Raw genomic sequence first — 20,994 nt, forward strand, 5'->3', positions numbered from 1 at the left:
CTTAATTCCTGTAAATTAGCTATATAGGGCCACTGGGGGCACATCCCACACCTGAAAGTGCCAGTCCTACCATTATCTTTATAATTTGTGACCCTTTCAAAATAATTTTTCAAATTAGGACCCCTTCTTATCCCAAATTTTAAGTTCTTTGAAAATACATCTAAACTATTGAGCATACTGGAAAATAAATCCCAGTACCCCTGAAAATAATGTTTTTCACATCCTGGGTGTCCCTGTGAAAGTCAATCACAAAGTAAGATTTTTTATTCTGTCTTTGGTGTTGACCCATATCATGTTTCATGAACAGTAATCTATCCTGGGATTGTCTTACAGTAGGTGATCCTTTAATAGCAGGGTCTACTGAATAAACCAGTAGGGGAAGATGTCTAGTCCTTAGAAAGAAAGGATGTCCACTTTTAAAATGTAAATAGGAATTGGAGAAATGTTCTTTCCTATACAGAGTCGAAACATACATCCCTTTCACCACATCCTTCCTGATATTAACATCCAAAAAATGCATTTCTGTACATCCTATATTTATCTAAACACCAAACAATTGGTTAATGTAATCAACAAGTGGTTCTATGACATCCACAGGGCCCTTCCACACAATAAATATTTCATCCAGGTACCGAAAATATGCTCTTATTATAAAAACGGGAAGAAAAAACAGCGTTTTCCAATACTGTAAAACTATATTGGCAAATACAGGGGCACACGAGGCTCCCATAGCTACCCCATCAGTTTGTTTATAATACTCTCAGTGGAAAAACAAAAAAATTGTTTTTAAGTACCAGTTCTATGTTCTCCAAAACCATCTAAAATCTTGTGGAAACAGGAATCCAAAATCTGTAAGGGCTTCTTCAAACCAAACCAGTGTCATGGGGTATGACACTGAAAAGATCTTTAATATCTGCAGTTATAAACACATAATCAGAGTTGAATTCAGTTCTCTCTGTCTTACTCAAAAAATCCCACGAATCAATGGGAATATGTTCATATAATCCATAAAAAGTTTTGTGTTTGGTTTCAACATAAATTGCCAAATGTTGTGTTATTGAACTGGATGATGAGATGATGGGCCTTAAAGGGGAATTGACTAGGATCTTGTGTACTTTTGGAATTCTGAAAATACCTGGAATAACTGGTTTGGGCACCCTCAAAAATTCACACAACTGTCAATAGCCCCCTGTAATAAATTGTCATATAAAAATTTGGATTTGTGGCTGAAAGACAAAGTTATTTCAATTCTGGACACTTCTAAATATTTACCATCCCCGTGCAAAATGTCCAACATTTTACTTGTATACAACCATTCTAACATTATCACCACCCGACTCCCTTGTCAGGTTTCATAATCCTAACTTCCTGGTTCCTACTTAATTTGTGAACCAGATCCCTTTCATCCTGGGTTAAATTATTAAGAGAACCTCTCTTTTTGTTCTTATTAAAAAGTTTTTGAATATCTTTCTATACCAGGGCTTCAAAATTAGTTAGGGCCAGGTGGGTGGGGGGGATTGAAAATACTCTTTTTCTCAAGTTTACAAATACTAACCCCAGAATTATTCCCCAGTAATATTTCCAAATTTAAATTTCTAACAAACAATTTTGTGTCTAAAATCGTACTGGAAGATGACCATTTTTTGGTGGGTACAAAAGAGAATCTTTTTTGTAACAAACCCAAGTGAATATCAGTTATATCTGTGTTACTGTAATTGAAAACATGAAAATTATCCAGGGTATAAACAGGTCCCTCCACCTGAATATCACCTTCATTATTTGTAGGCCCTTCTGTGTATAAAATGCCAGAATCTAATTTTTCTTCCACTTGCCCTTCTGTCCTCGTCAAAATTGGGGTTGATAAATCACTTTCCTGATTACTTGGGCATAAGAGGGTTGTGTTGGTAAATTCTGGAGTCTCTGGGATCTCTCAGGAATTTGATCTACTTAGAATTTGATTTACTAAGCTGGGCATAAATCCCTACGTCACTTGATGGGTTGCCAACTGGCTTACTGATGGAACCCAGACTGTAAAAGTAGCCGACTCCAAATCCAGCTCCAGACAAGTGGAGTACCTCAGTGTTCAGTCCTGGTACCACTCTTGTTTGGCATCTACTTCTCTGAAGTACAGGCCAACACTAAGGGACTCTGGCTAACAAAGTTCACAGACTACTGCAAACTGGGAGCTATTATTGAATCCCCAAATGATGTGGCTATTCTACAAAAGGGCCTTACAGAAACAGATGCTTGGTGCCAGAGCCATGGGCTCAAGCTTAATGCCAAGAAATGTATAGTCATCTCCTTTGGGAAAAAACATGCACCCATGAATTACCACATAGGTGTAAGTACACTAAACACCGAAAGTGTGATGAGAGACTTAGGGACACAGGTGGACAGTGGTCTTACCTTCGGTAACCACATCGCCACAACGGTCAGGAAATCCTTCTATGTGGCACACCTCATCACTAAGGGCTTTTTATCCAGAAAAAAGCAGGTCATTGTCCCACTGTACTCATCCCTCATTAGACCCATTATAGAGTATGTACCTCACAAGACATCTACAACAGCTGGAAAGGCCGTAGAAATACCTCACTAAAAGAATCACAGGCCTAAAGCAGATGCCCTATGCTGACCATCCAAAAAAAAACCCAGCTATACTCTGTGGCATATTGTCTACTCAGAGGCGATCTCTGCTTAACATACAAGGACATGTCAAACCCTGAGCTGTAGGACATGCTCCACTTAAAGAAATCCCAATCCCTCAGATCCACATGCTCCAGGGTTCTAAACTTTGTCATCACAATGAACAAAACATGCTGGAGGGATAGGTTCCTGACCCAGCGACTCCTCGTACTCTGGAATAGACTGCCCATACATGTCAAGCAGATCACCTCCTTGGCCCTCTTCAAAAGGAACCTTGACGATTGGATGGGAGATAGGAAATTCACCTTGGGGATCACGCCAGTCACCCTGCTAGACAGGGGTACAGGGAAGTAAATACTGTGGGAAGAAATATCCAGGGAATTGTTATGGCTAGGCTTGTATAGGCCCTAGAGCTGATGGCCTAGTACCAACCTATGAACCTATAAAGAGACCCCCCCCCCAGTCTTCCCTTATTCATAATATCACTGTAATCACTATTCACTTCTCTTACACTCCTGGAATCTCGTGTAGTGTCCCTAGGGTTGATATTCCGAGAATGATTGAAATTGTTAGGTTTTGGTAAATAGGCTGAATATGCCTTCCCACTCTTAATATTCCTGTTCATCCCGTTCTAATTTATTCAACTTTCTTTTTTATTCTTCTAAACAACCCTATCAACATCTTTGAAAACATTAATATAGTTGACTCTGTATTCATTTACTGAGTGCAACAAATCCTTCTCAGCCATGCTATTAAGTTCCATGATTTCATTATGAAGCCCTTTCATCACAGTAACATTGTTTTTAATAATAACACGCATCACTGGTAATCCACATTCATTAAAAACATTAACCAACTCATTAAAAAATTGGACCCATTTATAACATTTTTCGGAACTTTAATAAGTCTCAGTCCTTTTGGAACATACTTCCATTCAGTACTCTGTTCCAAGAACCAGTTATCTAGAGCTAATGCCTTATATTTTAAAAGTTTTTCTTTCAAACGATAAATAGTACCTTGATAAGAAAACTGTTCTTTACTAGATGCCTGTACAGGACTCATCCCTCATATCAGCCAAGCATTTAAATCAAGAGATGCATAACATTCATCTACTCCATAGTGCTGATTAGATGCATTAATTCAAGCTTCTAGAGCATTTGAGGGACCCGGATTAACAAAAGTGTTAGCGGTGCTTGTTTTGGGCACCATAGTGGAAGAAATGCAAACGCCAGTGCTTCCCACTGCCTGGGAACCTGGAAATGATGTCACCTTCCTGTGTCTCTTTTGAAAGCAAGGAATAGAATTATCGCACTCAATCGCAAGTGAATCCTCTTGCGAAAACATGTTGATCAGTTTGGTTAGTTCACCCAGTAATGTCCGTTCACTCCTTAGAGATGATCCGCTGCCTCAGACACCATATCCAGCCATATCTACCATAAATCCAACCAGTAAACAGCAAAAATATGGAAACGGACCGAGTAACACACCACAAATAATAAAACCAATAAAAATAACTCAGTCCGGCACATTGGTCCTAATAAAGGCAGCCAATAACCACTCCAAAGGCTCCAAATATATAAAAATTTTAATACAGACAACGAAAACACGTCAGATTAAACACTTTCATTCCACACAGGAAACTTCATTAGAATGCTTAAATGTAATTACCAGCTGTAGCACCAACAGTTAGCAGTTTAGAAATTCTACAAAATCCACCAAGAAAAGTACTGGAGAAACTGAGAAGGTTGTTTTTTAGCATAGTTAAAGTTTAATGTTTGCTATTTGTCACAAATTTTAACTACGCTAAAAAAGAACTTTCTCAGTTTCTCCAGTGCTTTTCTTGGTGGATTTTGTGAGTTTTTGTACTGTGGACAACCTGGGTCTGTTTGTGTGCTGCTTTTCTCTTTTTATTAGTTTAGAAATTCTATTGGTTCCCACCTAAATAACTTTCAATTAAGTATTTCATCCACTAATACAAAAGATGGGAAAAACATAAAACCCAATTTTTATATAGTTTAGTTGCATTCAGATATTGAAAAACAAGTTTAAAACATATATAAAAAAATAGTAAAAGATTTTAGAATGAAGCGTTATGGTTTGTTTTATAAACTGGAAAACTGAGATCACAGGTGCTTTCCATGGTGTTTTAAAAATAAACCATGTGCTAGAATTCTGTACACATTTCCTTCCAGCATTCTTCCCAGTAGATTGATTTTTGACTGCTGGATGATAGTCCTGTGTAGGGGCTGGGAAAGGGTACCTTGGAGTGAGATTGAATTAAGATGTACTTAAATAGTAGTAGTAATATTCCTAAAGTGAGTGGGATATTAAAATACAGGATATGCTCTGCTGTCACTTCATTTTGCATTACTTCTAATAGGGAACTGTTTTTAGAGTATTGCTATGTTTTTCAGGTCTTCTCATATCCATTCCAATTTTGGTCTTGTTTTTCAAGATATAAATACATTAACTTTATAAATATGCTTGAAAATTTGTCCATTTTTCATTTTCTTTGTTTTTTCCTCTCGAGTCTTTATTCATTCCACGTTCATACCCACTTTTTCAGTGTATTGCTGTTTTTTCCCATTTCCTATTATGCATAATTATATTTTGATTTAACCAACACACTATTAAGCATCGGTATATTTTTGCATCAAATTATTTTGGAAACAGATTTAACTACCCAGAAATGTCGTCGGATAGCAATCCGATTACCGGAGTACATAAAAAACGCAAAGAAAAGGACAGAGAAAGGCAGTCGAGATCCAAAATCAACGGCAAAGCTTCTCCTAAGCCAGTCGCCGGTTCGCCGGTACTCAGTGAGGTGCCTTTGCTGCCCCTGATACCCGCTACCTTCGAGTCGCAGGCCTCTACCGATACCCATGTGGAGTCCGGCATGCCGCAAGATACTCAAGGTGTTGGACCGACGGATGTATCTCCCTCGGATGGGTCCGGAGACGCTGAGCAGGCACCGGCTTCTGAGGATGTATTCAGACCTCAACATTTCTACATCAAACTGACGACAGCTGCAAACCCAAAGACAAAAAAAATGATGCATGAGCCACGTTGACAGGCCTCCATGCCTAAAAAACAGATAATCAAAATGGCTGAAGACCTTATTACCTTGATCAGGGGTACCCATCCCCCTCCAGATAAGAGGACTAGGCAAGACACTGATTATGAATCTTCAGAGCAGGTTTCTATTTTTTCTGATTCCTCTTCTGATCAGGAATTATCTTTACCTCCCTATGAGGATTCTGATGCTGAGGAGTCTATTCCATCTGCATCCCCTCCTGAGGATTATTCATTTGGAGAAACCTTGCATACTTTAAGGGAGCATTTTCACTGGGAGAGTCAAGACTTCTTAGAATCAAAAAAGAGGCTCAGGGATTTCCTTCTCCCTCAGCACAAGCCTTTAGCCATTTCCCCCTGTTTTAGACATTGTGGATGATGTGTTTTCGGAGTCAAGCTTGACCCCTGACTCCTTACCTCCGGCTCCCAGTAAGCCTGACAGAACAGGGTCCCTGACTCACATATTATTTAGAAACCCTGCTGCTGATCCTGAAACTATTTCACAGGGTCCAAAGGGAGTTAAGGCCTTAACAGCAAAAAACCCTACCCCTCTGACAGGGATTCAAGGGCACTGGACTGATGGGGAAAAAAGGTTTATACATCTGCAACCTTGGCAATCAGGGCCTTAAACTGTCAGTTTCATATGCTTAAGTACCAACAACATTTTATGGGATTGCTGAAACAGAAAATCATGTTGATTTCAGAATGTGCAGAAAATAAAGAATTGCAGGAATTATAGCATGCAGCTGAACAAGTTAGAAAGCATACTTTGCAATGTGGTTTTGCTTCTTTAAAGGCCTCCTGCAGGGCCGCAGTTACTGGATCTGTGATTAGGAGGCATGCCTGGTTAAAGAAACAAGATTTGCCAGACCATGTTAAAGCTAAATTGCTAGATGCACCTTTACAGCATGATTCTGTGCTTGGTATTAAGGCAGAAGAGGTTTTAAAGAAAATGAAAGACAAAACTTAAGTCTATACAAACTGTTAAAGACTTCTTACAAGTGCAGCCACCAGTAGACACTGGCCTACAAAAAATTGGTCATTTCCTGTGTCAGACAGAGAATCCAGATGCCCTAAGGGTTCCAGATATCAGGCGCACAAGACTATTACAGGTCAAAGCAATGGGGCGCATCCACCTCCAAATCTGGAGGAGATAAAGCACAATCCTACAGAAAGCAATCTCCCAATGACTTCTGTCTGCCTACAGCAAGCACTTATCTTTTGGCAGCACCCATAGGGGGAAAATTAGCACTTTTTGCTCAAAATTGGCAGTTAATAACCCTGGACAAGTGGGTACTAAACATCGTATCACAGGGATACAGATTCCATTTCCACACTCTGCCAAAAATCAATGGGCAGAGGCACAGAAACAGGTTATGTCCCTCATGGATATGGGGGCCATTCAAACAGTACCAGAACAGGAAAAAGGACAAAGTTTTTACTCAAGTCTGTTCTTGGTACCCAGAAAGGACAAGGCCTGGTGGCCAATACTGGATTTATCAATTCTGAACACATACCTGGACATTCCAAAATTCAAAATGCTCACTTTGCAGCAGCCTCTGCCCATGATGGGCAAGAATGCTTGGCTGGTGACTTTAGACCTAAAAGAGGCATACCTGCATGTCCCAATAAGACAGTTGTGCAGAAGATACTTCAGATTCAAGGCTGGCCTAATGCATTACCAATTCTCTGCACTGCCCTTTGGCTTATCTACTGCGCCCAGGGTCTTTACAAAGTGCCTGGCACCAGTAATTGCATTTTGCAGACAAAGAAGTATACAAATATATCCTTACTTGGACAACTGTCTCATTCAAGCAGAGAACAAGGACACTCTTCTATGACACCTGGCATTTGTGAAAAGGCTTCTAACATGCCTAGGGTACACAATAAACGAAAAGAAATCACAACTGGTACCCTCTCAAAAGATAACATTCCTGGGTGCAAGCTTGAATACAACTGCCCAGATGGCTTACCCTCACGCCAGACAAAGGCAACTGACTACGTATTTCAAACTGATGGCAACAAAAACCCAGTCTTCTGCGAGACAAATTCTACAGGCTCTGGGCTTCAAGGCATCCTGCATCCTACTAATTCCATATGCAAGACTGCATATGAGGAAACTTCAATGGTATCTAAAAAGTTTATGGAGTCAACATTCACACAGTCTGGAAACAATGATTCCTCTCATTCCCTGCCTGCAACAGGAGTTTCTGTGGGCGGCAAAGGCCTGTCACCAAAACATGGGACGGCCCTTCACTCTACCCCCTGCCAGCCAAACCTTAACAGATGCATCAGATTACGCCTGGGGGGCCCACATGGCAGGAAGATGCATTCAGGGCATATGGGCACCAAAACAAATGCATCTACATATCAACCAGAAAGATGCTAGCTGTTCAAAATGCCCTAACAGCCTTCAAGGATTTACTTCATCCAGGACAACTACTGATAGATGGACAACACCACAGTCATGTGGTATATAAACAAGCAAGGGGGCACACACTCATACCCTCCCATTGCAGATTAGCCATGGCACTGTGGGACACAGCTTGGACCTACCAAATACATCTTCAAGCTCAATTCCTGCCAGGAAAACAGAACACTCTGGCAGACGATTTAAGCAGAAACCTTACGGATTCTCACGAGTGGAAACTAAATCCACAAGTCTTCAGTATGATAACAGAGAAATGGGGGAGCCCAGACATAGATCTATTTGCCTCTCCTCAAAATTATCAATTGAAAAGATTCTGCACAAGGACTTATCACAGACAAGCATGGAAAGTGGACGCCCTATCCTTCAGTTGGTAAAACCTATCCGTTTACGCCTTTCCTCCTCTGCCTGTTCTACCCAAGGTCCTAAAAGTCAGACAAGAGAAGCCAAAGATTATATTAATTGCCCCGGACTGGCCTCGCCAATACTGGTACCCAGACCTAAGGAACTTGTCTCAATACCCAGCTTGGACCTTGCCTCAAAGACCACAACTTCTGTCCCAGCAAAACAGTCCGATCCTGCACAATCAACTACAGACCCTGAACCTGGCAGCATGGCTAATCAGGTAATCATGCAAACAACACCTCTCAGTAAAGCTGTGAAGAATGTCATTTTGGAAGACAGAAGGCCTGGTACTAGAAAATCTTATGCTGACAAATGGAAGAGATTCTGTGCTTGGAATCAAGCACAAGGAACTGATACAGCAGAACCACATATTCCTCAGATATTACAATACTTAACTGAGATGCTTTACAAAGGCCTATCTATCTCATCAATCAAGATCCATGCCTCTGCCATTTTGGCTCATTACAATACAGAGCCACCAATCTTTTCTCATCCTTTACTAAAGCAGTATCTTAGAGGAGCCAGAAATTTAAGGCCTCCTAGAAGATCACCATTACCTGCATGGGACCTCAATTATGTGTTGGAAAAGCTCACCCTGCCTCCATTTGAACCAGCTGCTACCGCTGATATAAAGTTCTTATGGAAGACAGCTCTGTTACTAGCAATTACTTCAGCAAGAAGAGTTTCAGAGCTACAGGCCCTCATGGCTGTAGAGCCGTTTATCATATTTTACCCAGACAGTGTGTCTCTGAGGACAAATCCTACTTTTATGCCTAAGGTGGTTTCCAGTATGGCTCTTAACCAAACAATTCATCTGCCAACTTTTTATCCAAATCCGCAGAACAAAGGGGAGAGAATTCTGCATTCCTTGGACATACACAGACAGCTAAGATTCTACTTGAGCAGGACTAAAGCTCTAAGAAAAACTGAGCAATTACTAGTGTCATATGCTGCAGGAACAGAAGGAAAGGCTATTTCAAAGCAGACAATTTCAAAGTGGATAAGCCACTGCATCCATTTCTGCTACTTATACCATGGTAAACCTGTGCCCAAGGGCATTGGGTCTCATTCCACCAGAGCTGCAGCTACTTCAGCAGCCTTTCTCAGAGGAGTTACCAACCAAAGACATTCTAGAAGCTGCTACTTGGAGTTCTGTTCACAATTTTACAAAGCATTACCATTTGCCTCTCTAAGTCCAGGGCAGGCTTTGCCACTGCAGTGCTGCAGGGCCTTATAGCCGCACCTAATGCTACTTAGTTCCAGCCTCCCAACCATAGCTTTGGGATTCTACCCAAATGTAATGACTGCAGCAGTGAAACACGAAGAACATAGTACAGTTGTGTACACTTACCATAAATGTAGATGTTCGAGTGTATTCACTGTTGCAGTCCAGGTTACCCTCCCGCCATCCCCCTGTCATTCTACAGTTTATGTTTCCTTCTCTATCTTCTACAACCTATGTGTTGTATTTGCTTGTAGATGAAGGTAAAGTTTATATTGACGCATGTGTGTGTATATATATATATATATATATATATATATATTTATATATTTAGAATATTGCTACCTTTTTGGGGGCACCTGACATCGGGGGCAAGAAAAACTAAAGAAAATGGCGTCAGCTGCATGTTTTATACCCCTGATGACCTGACGTCATGGAAGAGAAGACAGCAACCGGCGCAGGACCCAAGACACTGGAATTCAGGCCGACTGAGGGCAACCTGCCAGCAGATTACCCAAATGTAATGACTGCAACAGTGAATACACTCTAACATCTATATTTATGGTAAGTGTATACAACTGTACTTTTTCCACTTTTTTTTTTTTTTTTTTTTTTGCTTACTTTAAGACAATTTATTGGTTTACTTTTCTTTTCACTGTATAGTGCTGCATTTCTCTTTCTGTCATACACTTGCACGCACACTTGCACGCAGACTCGCACTCACCAAGAGTGTGGTTAAGTACGAAACAGCACACTTGTTATAGGTTTGTAGGTTCATAGGTGTGTACTAGGCTAATGGCCCTGGAGCCTTTAGAAGCCTAGCCCATAGAAGTGCCCTGGCATTGTGCTGCCCGACATTAGTTCCCAGTGCCTCTATCAAGTAGAGCCACTGGAGTGATTCCTGGGGTGAACTTTTTATTTCCCATTCACTTATCAAGATTACTCTTGAAGAGGGCCAGTGAGGTGCTCTGCTTGACATGTATGGGAAGTCTATTCCAGAGCATGGGCAGTGTCTGGGTTATGAACCTGTCCCTCCAGCATGTTTTGTTGATTATGGTAATGAGGCTGAGGTCTCTGGAGCGTATGGCGTGGTGGGATTGGTATTGGGATTTCTTTACATGTAGCATTTCTAACAGAGCTGGGTCAGACATGGCTTTTGTAAGTCAAGCAGAGATCGCCTTTTAGTAGACTATATGAGACAGAGAATAGCTGCAGTTTTTTGAGTCTGTCCATGTAGGACATGTGTTTTAAGTATCCTTCTGTAATGTACTTTAGGATTTAGGCAGCCATTTTAAACATTTGAATATTTCATATTTTCTGTTTGCCCAATCAGTTTTGAAGTTATGTCCATATATGGAGTGTATTTTTAGCATACCATGCATCACAGATTACCCCAGAGGTATGTTCTTACGGCTTGAACTACAGTCCTCAGCATGGCATGTGGCTATTGAGCTGTTAAACGTGCTAAAAAGCTTGGTATTGTTAGAAAACATATTCTTGTGTTTCTGGAAATAAGTTTGTCAGTACTGATGAATTGTAAATGCATTGCATTTTGGAGTTTTGCAGAATGTGTGTGTATGTGTGTGTGTGTGTGTGTGTGTATATATATATATATATATATATATATATATATATATATATATATACATATTATAATGTGTGTATTTTTATCAATGTACTAATTTTTTTTTTTTACCTTTTTTTTTCCTTTGCAGTATACATCCAGCATGAGGGCCAAGTACCTTGCCACAAGCCGACAAGACTCAAACAGTGTTCATTAAACCATTAATGTGTCAAATACCCTATCAGCCATGGTTCCAGTAACTAATTAAACCTACAGTCTGCAGATTTAACTACTTTTGTACTACTCTCACCACAACCTTTCTATTACAGACAAGATTCTGGACTGTGCTTTCTACACTTTCTGGTCTTAAAAAAACAAATGAAATAGGAATTTAAGTTTATAGCAAGATTTCTGAAAAAAATGCTGTGCTTTTCTGCATGTTTGATTCACCTTGGATTCTTTTTTACAGGTTTGTCTGATATGTTCTGGAACCATGAACTCCAAAGGTTTATCCAGTGGCCAGGTAGTTTTTTTAACAGCCATCTGTTATTTATAGGTTCAAGTCCTGTGTTTTGTATTATGAAGTGGACAAAGCAGATTCCCCCAACTCATCCCCTGTTCATGGGATTTCATTTTCTTGGAAACTTTGGGACAGGTGGAGTGCACTTTTGATCTGGGGGAAGTCTTGGTTATTGAAAATATGTTTTTAACATTCCTTTTTCTGTGCTTTGTACAAAGGAACCTCTGCAATGGTTGCTTTAGTATCTTCAGGAACTTATCTTCCCAGCAGCACATGTCCACTTAATATGGTTTTGTACTGTACTGCTGCATGGGAACATTACTTAACAGTTGTGTAGTTGTGGGCTACACTTTATGGACACTTTAAGATAATACATTGCTGAGGCATTTATGTGTTCTTTGCCACTTTTTGTGCCCCTCAGTGTTACTCCAGATTCCTTACAGGTGATAAAGATTCTAAATGTGGGACCTCTGGTCTTTTTGCTTCTGAAACATTTCAGTACCATTTAAAATGAGAAGTGAATCTGGTTGCCTGCTGCCATTTTTCAGGGTGCATGAAATATGCACCAGCTAAGACGTCTGCTTCAGCTGGAATAGAATGTTTTTGAAAGAGCACAGGAGCTTACATCTCTTGTTTTATATTTTAGAAAACAAAGGCCCGTCCGGAGTCTTACAACTGTTTGTATGCATTGTGTTAGTAGTGATAACAAAAAGCACAAACTGTGACTTGTGGAGTCTGGGAAAAAAAGTGTGTGTGCATGTATGTATATGTAGTTTTGTAAGGTGAGGTGCCTCTCGTACTGGAAATGTGGCTCTACCTCTCTTTGTCATCTGCACAGTTATATGTTACTTAGACAGGGGTTAGATATACTACCATTATTATCTTTGTCGTAAAAGAGTTCTGTGCAACTGTTGACATTCCAAAGGGTAGAGTATTTGGGATGTGTGCTAAGCACAGAGTTTTCCCATTCATTGATGCCTGTTGTCCTTTGAACCCATTTCAGTGCAGGGGAATAGAATGTCTTGATATGTTTAGAAGTTGATTTTCATGCTATCACTAGCATGAGCTGTTGCTATCCTTTAAATCATTTTCTGTCAAAACATGAGATTTTCATTTACACGTCTGATTTCTTAAAGACATAGTGTACTGTTCGGAGCTAATATTAAGTGATGTTAAGTTGAAGCATGTTTTGCATCTCAGGCTTCTCTTCATTTACGGGATGATTACTCAAAGTTGGTAGGTATGACATAGTAGTCATCTGCCAGCTAACATAGCTGTAGCTTTTGACCTTAACTGCATTGTTTCCAACTTCAAGGTCAGTGATCTAATTGCTGTTTGGAAGTAGCCATTCAGCAGCTGTGATACTAGACATTGAGGTTGCCACATTTGCTGCTTGCCCCACTGCATTTGTTAAGCTGTTGTCATTCCCAAAACTGTTGCAGAGAAGTCCCTGTCCACACTGATTCATCCATCCAGCCAGCCATCTACAACCCCTTTTTCCCCATTTTTCTTATGGGGTCAGTGTCACTTCAACAGTGACAATCATCTACAGCCAAGGTTTAAACTGCAGGGTGGCTAGCCCTGCAGGTTTAAAAACATCATAACTGAATACCATCCTTGAGGCTTGTTTGAGAGTATTATCAAAAATTGATTCAGATATAGGGAAGTGCACCAAGCAATGCATTTCAGGAAAAGTAGGCTCATTGCTTTGGAACTAATCCTGAACTACACTTCCGGAATTCATTGCTGCACTGTTAATGTGCATGTGCATTATGCTCCCCTACTGTTTATAGGGTGCATAGGGGATTTTTAAAGTGGTAGTTGTTCTGAAGTCTGGTTTGCTGCATAAAATGATAACATATTCCCTGCACTTATTCACTTTGAGACTGAGAGGTGAACATTCTTCTTTTTCAGAACCTTGTGTTCATCATAACTAAACATCCAGGTGAAGACTGGGTATCTCTTGGAATTAGTAGCTGTCTCCAGAGACTGTGTAGTGTATTTCAGCTAATACAGGTTCTTATCCACAGAAATCCCTGCACTATTGAAGTACCAGAATTTGGTAAGTTATTTTGAGACTAAGTTCAGTGATGTAGTTTATCAAAACCCAAATATAAAAACAAGGAAATTAAGTATTTCTATGTCATGTGGGCAACCCCCATGTACTGGCCTTCACCCCTTTAGTTAATGTATGCTAGTTGGAGGTCACACAACATTGTAGGTTAAGGAATTTCAGACAAATTAATGTTTCTGAAACAGTTCTCAATCACAGAAGTACCAAAGTAGCTTTTTCTCACTGCATTCTATTGATACTGATGTTTGTTTTCATGGAGTGATGTAGAGCATTTTGGGTGATATCAGCTACTGATAAGTAATTACTAGCAACACATCACAAGTGGAAGATGAAATTTAAAAAACATTATTGAGTGCATCTTTTTGTTACTCTCTCTTTGGCCATCCCCACAGCTGGCCATCAAACCAGTCCACCTGGTTATTTAGTGCTGACATGCCACAGAATGAATGGGTTAGCAGTCCCTCAATTGTTGTGGATGAGAGTCAAACCAGGAATGAGAGCCATTACCTGTGCACTAGGGGATGGAGTTGCATGTTGGAGTACAAGGAGTTGGTAAGCAGTGGTCCACTGGTATGCATGTTCATGCCTGTGCATTTGGAATGAACAGTTGGCCATACTCCCCCTGGAAGGCCTACATCCAGAAGTGAGCTGTTTCAAGCAGCACCCTGGGCCAGTACTGTGAACCAGAGGCCCATCCCCTCAGCTCTTCAACTGAAGAGCAAAAACACTTCACTGTAATAAATCGATTGATGCATTGTAAGTGACTGGCTTATTACAGTTAGTTCTATGCCCCCCTCCCCAGCTCTTCCATTGAATAGAAAAAAAATGGACAATTCCTTCTACTGACACACAAACCAGGTTGCAAAATGCATGACTTGCATCCCTGTCCAGCCATTCAGGTCCTGTTTCTGTGCCCTGCCCCTAACAATCCTTCATGTTTTATTTAAAAAAAAAAAAAAAAAAACTTTCTTCTTTTAAACTGTAACAAACAGTTGCTCAGTTTTTACTTTGCTTCCACAGAGGGCTGTAGTGCTCAGATTTTAGTTAAAAAGAGAATTTTTATTTTTACTTTTAAACTGTAGCAAACTGCTTACTACAATGTAGCAAGCAGTTGCTACAGTTAGGTCACGCACAGCATGCTGCAGTGCTCAGGTTTGGCCATAAATGAAGTACCGACTTTTAAAAGATGGTATTACATTAACAAAAGATTGGGATTGGCTGATCACGCTACCCCCACCCACATTTTGCACCTGGGGCAGTTGGCCCCTTGCCTACTTTATTTGCGCTACTGCATACATTTCCATTTGATTCTGGTCTTCCCCATGTACCATGATCTCAACTTCTTCAGTCCCCAGAACAAAAGTTAGCATGCTAAGTATTACCATTCCTGCCCTCTCCTTGCCCTTAAGCAGATTACCCAAGATGCTAATTGAGCTTGGGTCACTTGGGACATAATCAGATCTTTATCCCTGTTTTCCTCCAGCAATTTAGGGGCACCTTAGAGTAAGAAAGAAAGACTGGTTAATACCTAGTTTGTAAACATCTTGAGTGGACATGAACAGCATGTATTAAACCACTTTTTAGTAAACCTTTGAACTCTGGATGAGGTCATGACACATTTATAGTATTGAAATTCAGCAGGGTAAAGAGATAGCTATATCAGCTGCTTGGCAAAGCCTCTTTCATATTTCTAGTTCATCACTGTTGTGCATAGGGTTTTGTAAACAGAAAAGAAGTATTATCTCCATATATTAGACATAGAATGGCACATTTCATAGGTAAAATTTTTTGTAAACATTTCCTGCCTTGTATTCTGGAGCTTAACTTGACCTAAGCTACAGTTCTGTTGTATCATTTTGCTGTATAGAATATACACCCTGCAAATTTATATCTTCACCTTCCAAAGAAACAGACAATGTAAATGGTGCCATGACTGGAAAAGGAACAAGAGATTTTATTCCAAATTCTTCTGGGATAATGATTAATTTAACTGAGTTAACCATATCAGGCACAAGTCCACATTTTCAGAAGTGACCAAAGGACTGTTTTGTGATGGGGTGTTATAGTTCAGTAGTTTTCAAATAGAGAGCTGGAATCAAACTCTTTTCTGCTAGATAAAGCTCAGTAACGGGATATAACTTTAACATTCATTGTTATATGGCTGCCTTAACAGAGGCTAGGTTTGTAAGACAAAAAGTGCTTTTTAGGAGTTTAATTTATTTCAGCTTTTGCAGTGCAGATGAATTAGGTGGTGATTATTGTCTTCTGCATTAATCCTCATGCCAGGACAGTGTCATTAACTCAAGAATGGAAAAGGACTGGACAATTTATTGAAAATTCTGTTTTGACTCCGAAAGGTCTATGTATTTGGTTAATTGGTGCGAAGTTCATTCTGCCAAATGATTTAACTGCATTATGGGAATTATCCAAAGAGTAAACTGCAATATTGGTACCATGCTTGTTGATTGGAGTGCTTTCAGCAGGTAGTAGAAAGATTATTTGGAGGAATGTGATAGCTACCTGTTGAAGGGTAGATAACTGCCATCAGAAGACATAGGAGTGCCCCATTGCCAGTTGGGGATGTGACAGTTACACTGCTAGAAGTCATCTACCTGTAGATATTAGAGCTGTGTAGGGTCTGTGAGGCACAGCTCCCCACAACTATACACACACTATATATATATATATATATATATATATATATATATATGGGCACTTTAAGAAAAATTGGGGTAGGATGTGTAATTATACTTTTACTAAGAACTTTTACACTCCCATTTCTAAGAATTATCCATGTTGCGAGTAAAGGAACGCACATAGTATATTTTAGTGTGTGTGTGTGTGTGTGTGTAAATATATATATATATATATATATATGTGTGTGTGTGTGTGTGTGTGTGTGTGTGTGTGTGTGTGTGTGTGTGTGTGTGTGCACGTGCAAGCATGTACACTTAATTCTCATGGCAGTTTCATGTCCAACTTTTGCTTTATTATAATGCTTTTATCCAAAACCCTTTAACTTTAAGAAATGATACAGATAAAAACAACCTGACAGAATATTTATAATCATTTTGGAAGGCAAAAATTGCAGTTTGTAAAATTAATGTAAAGCTGACAAACTGGATAGTGTTCATTAAAAACAAGATCTAATAAGCACAGTTTAGGAGGTCTCCTAATACAGGCTGCAGTGGAGCACACTTGAAGACGGCAAGGCAGTAGACTCTAAAGTCAGAGTTTGGTATGTAAATGAGTGAATGCTTGATATTTCAAGCCACTAATAATAAAATGCCATCAGTCCCAGGGAAGTAGAATGCTGTACCTAAGGTGGGCAATAAGCACTTTCAATTCACAGGGGTGAGAGTTGTGCTGGATCAGGTAAACCAACACCATAACTTTAAAAATAAAATTGCATTGGGAGCCAGTGCAGACATAACATAGAGGGTTATGATCATGTTTCTGACCCTTAACTACATTATTATGTGTTCGAGACGTGGATGCCAAGAAATTTAAAATGCATAATGGTTATGATCAGTGAGATCCGATCATAACTTTTTGTAGTGCATGGCGTTTATTTTCTGCTTCATGTATTACCAGTTACAAATGGAGAAAAAAAATCATCGGCTTTAAAAGTCAGTAAAGCTCATAGCAACTGCTGTAGCGTAGATGGCAAGTCAGTGTTATTGGACAAAAATGTAAAAGGTTTTTAAGTGCTGCTTTGATTTTGTGAAATAAGTTACTTACAGACCGATATCTGTAAAGTTTGGTAACAAAACTAAAATAAAAGGCAAGATATTCATGGACACTTGAGGGTCAAGGAATATACTGTTACAGTCAGGTCTTGCACTACACAGGCTCTTTATAGTTTTGTTTTTTCCTGATTTTGGAGCATGATCTCAGCGCTCAATGCACTGCATTTTTAATTATAATGTTGTGTTTGTAAGGAGTCAAGCTGAAGAGTTTTGCACAATTTGCAGTCAATATAATTCTATGTTGGAAAGTCCAAGGTGCAGTACATTACAGTAGTCAAGGTGATGAAGATCCTTAAATTAATGACTGGGAATATTCTCAAAAGGCGTTTAGTGGTTGATCAGTGAAATGTTCTTCAGATGAAAGCAAGATGGTTTGATCATGACTGACGCATGGTCCTTGAATGTCTGCAATTAATTGAGGATTACACCAAAATCTTGCCCTCTTGATACAATCTTGTGTATTATTTTCATGTGATTAATGCACAGAAATGAGTGAATGGCCTTCTGGTTGTCCATCACTTACCATACAATATTGAGGAACGGCAGGGTAAAGCTATGTGATTAGCTTAACAATGTTAAGTTAACCCTCCTCCTCTAATACGATCTAACAGCAGTGTAAACCTAGAGAGCAGTGGATCCAAGTTCAATATTTTCATTTACTAGTGAGATCTGTCACTACCCTCAATCGGTGCTGTAGTTCACCTTGTGGCCGGGAAGGGCAGATTACCTTGAACTGCTCTGCAACTAGGGAGGGAGAAGTGCTACCTTTCCACATTTTGTCATACTGTCTAACCCCTGTACTTTGAAACCCATTTGTTTGGGTGGGAGGGGAAGCTAGGAAATGAACATCTGAATGCTTCTTGTGGATGGATGCCTTTTTGGGGGAAAGCAGACTGATTTATTTTAACTTGCTAGGTTGTTCTAGCAAGATAGGTGCATAGTTTATGGCAGTGTCCTATACAGGAAGTCCATTGTTTAAAAAATGCTTTGCAGAAGTACAGTATGTTTTAGAATTAAACAGCGAAATCTGCCATTGGGGTGATGTATAAGTAAAACAAACCTTGTTTGCTACTATTGTTAGTATATATGGCAGCAGTCGGTGGATTCCTTGGACTTACTCTGCCTGTTTGCCTTCTGTCAAGGCAGCAATAGTTAAGGTGAAAAGGAGTTAGCCTCATAATAGATGTGGATAATCTTGGTTGAGGGGTGTGGTTAGTGGTATATAGATTTATTACCCTTACTGGCATAGCTATCTGATCTTTTGAGCTGCTTAGTCCAACTTTGAGTACTGTACTTTTGCATGCTAATACTTGGAATGCACATCTTTCTGCTGAAGGATAAATATGCACAGGGAATACTAGCTGTGTGGAATTGAGTAATAAAGCCCTGACAATGACTCAGCCATTTTGGGTTTCAAGTGGCCTGGTCAGTGGAGGAGATGGTAAGGGAAGGAGACAGCAAGCGGCTGACACATGCTGCTCCATCTCAGGGGGAGGGTTGCAGTCTCACTAACAGCTGCACTGATGGAATAATGCAGCAACGTGCTAGGTTATATTCACGTTACTGTAAACACAGTCTAATTGGGTAGAAGCAAGGATGCATCTTTTGATGATATTGTGTGGCCCCTGTTTGTCAGTGACACACCACAAATTTAGCTGCCGTCCTAATTTTCCAAAGATTGCGACCAACCAGTAAGTTTAATGTAGACTGAAAAGCAGGGACCCCCCCCCCCCCACAAGCACACACACACAAAAACAGGGTGATATTAGGAACAAGTCAGTGCATTAAAAGGAACTGAATGGATCAGTAGATCAGGTGGAAAAAGGTAGATTGACAGGTTTAATGGCAAATGGCCTACTAAATGTATATGTAGTGATTAGTTGTATGAGAACCTGAGTACTCTGCATTCCTGTCCAGTGTAGCAAACTTCAATTCACAGTGTTAGTTCCGCTTCACTTTCATTAAATGCATGGGTTTGGCAACAGGAAAAGAGTAACTGAAACTGTATGCAAGTAACCACTGTCTTAACAGTGTAATGTAACATATCATAGCATTGTAATAAACGAAAAGTGATTTTTTTCTGTGCCATATTTCAAGTTTTTGTTAAAAATCCGATCTGGAAAGCTTTTGAATATTTGTAGCAGTAACTGCACTCTATTTTTTTTCTAAGTTTGTCCAGTGTGGTAGCACTTTGCACAGATTAAGCTGCAAATGTGAGCTGAGCTATGGAAGGGCATCAGATTTAGGTGCATGCTTGCTATACATTTGAGTATAAGACTTGAAGTTCCCACTGGTACTGAACTTAGTGAGGCATTTAAAAAATGCTCTATCCTTAAGAGTGTTTTGACAGTTGAGAGCAGAATAAATATATGCTGATTGCTTTTTTAGTAGCTTGCACTTAAGGTATTAACATTTGCTTCCATACTTTGTGCTCAACATGGGTTTAGTATGTGTGTGTGAAAGTAGAAGGTCAAGTAAGCAGAATTGTTCTGTGGTGCCATGTACTTGTGATATACTGTGTTCTTATCCAGAAATAGAAATGAGATGGAAATTGAAGTGAACAAAATGCAGCTTCAAGATTTCACGGAGAGACTGTAGAAATGAACACTGTGGGACACAGAGTCCCAGGATGGTGAGCAAGGTTTGCCTCTTTATTCAAGACCTTCATTTGCACGACAAGCTGAAACATTTATGGTGCTGCTGTTCATGTTTGGGGCAGATTTGTGTCTAAAACATTTGATGAAACTTTCTCAAATAACAGTGCGTTTGGCACCTTAATGATGCACACGTTGGAATATTAAAATTTACAAAAATAGCATATGCCTTGTTGGAGTACCCACGGTGGTGGTGCTGCGGTAGTGTCGTCGCCTCACAGTAAGACGCTGTCTGGTTCGATTCTCAGCTAGAGCGTCTTCTGCGTGGAGACATGCGTGAATGCGCATACCTTCGTTGAAGGTTGTGCATCAGGGCTGGTAACAGCACGTAAAAATCAACTACCAATCATTAGCGGACCGGAATTCTGCTGTGGCGGCCCCTAACCGGGAAAAGCCGAAAGAAACAACAAGCATATGTCTTGTTGGAATAATGTCTGTCTTAATCATCAGGATTTTTTCTTTATACTGGACTTTTCACAAACCTAGTCCTGAGTTCTGATAACAGGGCATTCAGTGTTGTATTTTTAGTAGCACAGATTTTTTCCTTAATTATTCCAGTGTGTTTCTTTTAGATGTGTACTGGAATTAATTTTCCCTAAATTTGCTTTGCCATCAGAGTGGCAAGATGAGCACATATCACCTCTTCAATGTGAAGTGTAAATA

The 20,994-nt window shown here is 39.9% G+C and overlaps 1 protein-coding gene across 2 annotated transcripts in view; it reads left to right on the forward strand.

Annotated features, from left to right (window-relative positions):
- TTYH3 (tweety family member 3) overlaps positions 1–19,755 on the forward strand; it is a 1,772,574-nt gene extending 1,752,819 nt beyond the window's left edge. For both annotated transcript variants that reach the window (XM_044089562.1, XM_044089563.1), the window contains one exon: positions 11,486–19,755. In XM_044089562.1, the coding sequence (XP_043945497.1) occupies positions 11,486–11,551 (66 nt within the window). In that variant the 3' untranslated portion in view covers positions 11,552–19,755. The remainder of the gene's footprint in view (positions 1–11,485) is intronic.
- Positions 19,756–20,994: the final 1,239 nt, after the last annotated feature.

This window comes from Protopterus annectens, chromosome 12.part0, assembly GCF_019279795.1.
Source record: "Protopterus annectens isolate FY-2018-M chromosome 12.part0, PAN1.0, whole genome shotgun sequence".
Classification (NCBI taxonomy): Eukaryota; Metazoa; Chordata; order Ceratodontiformes; family Protopteridae; genus Protopterus; species Protopterus annectens.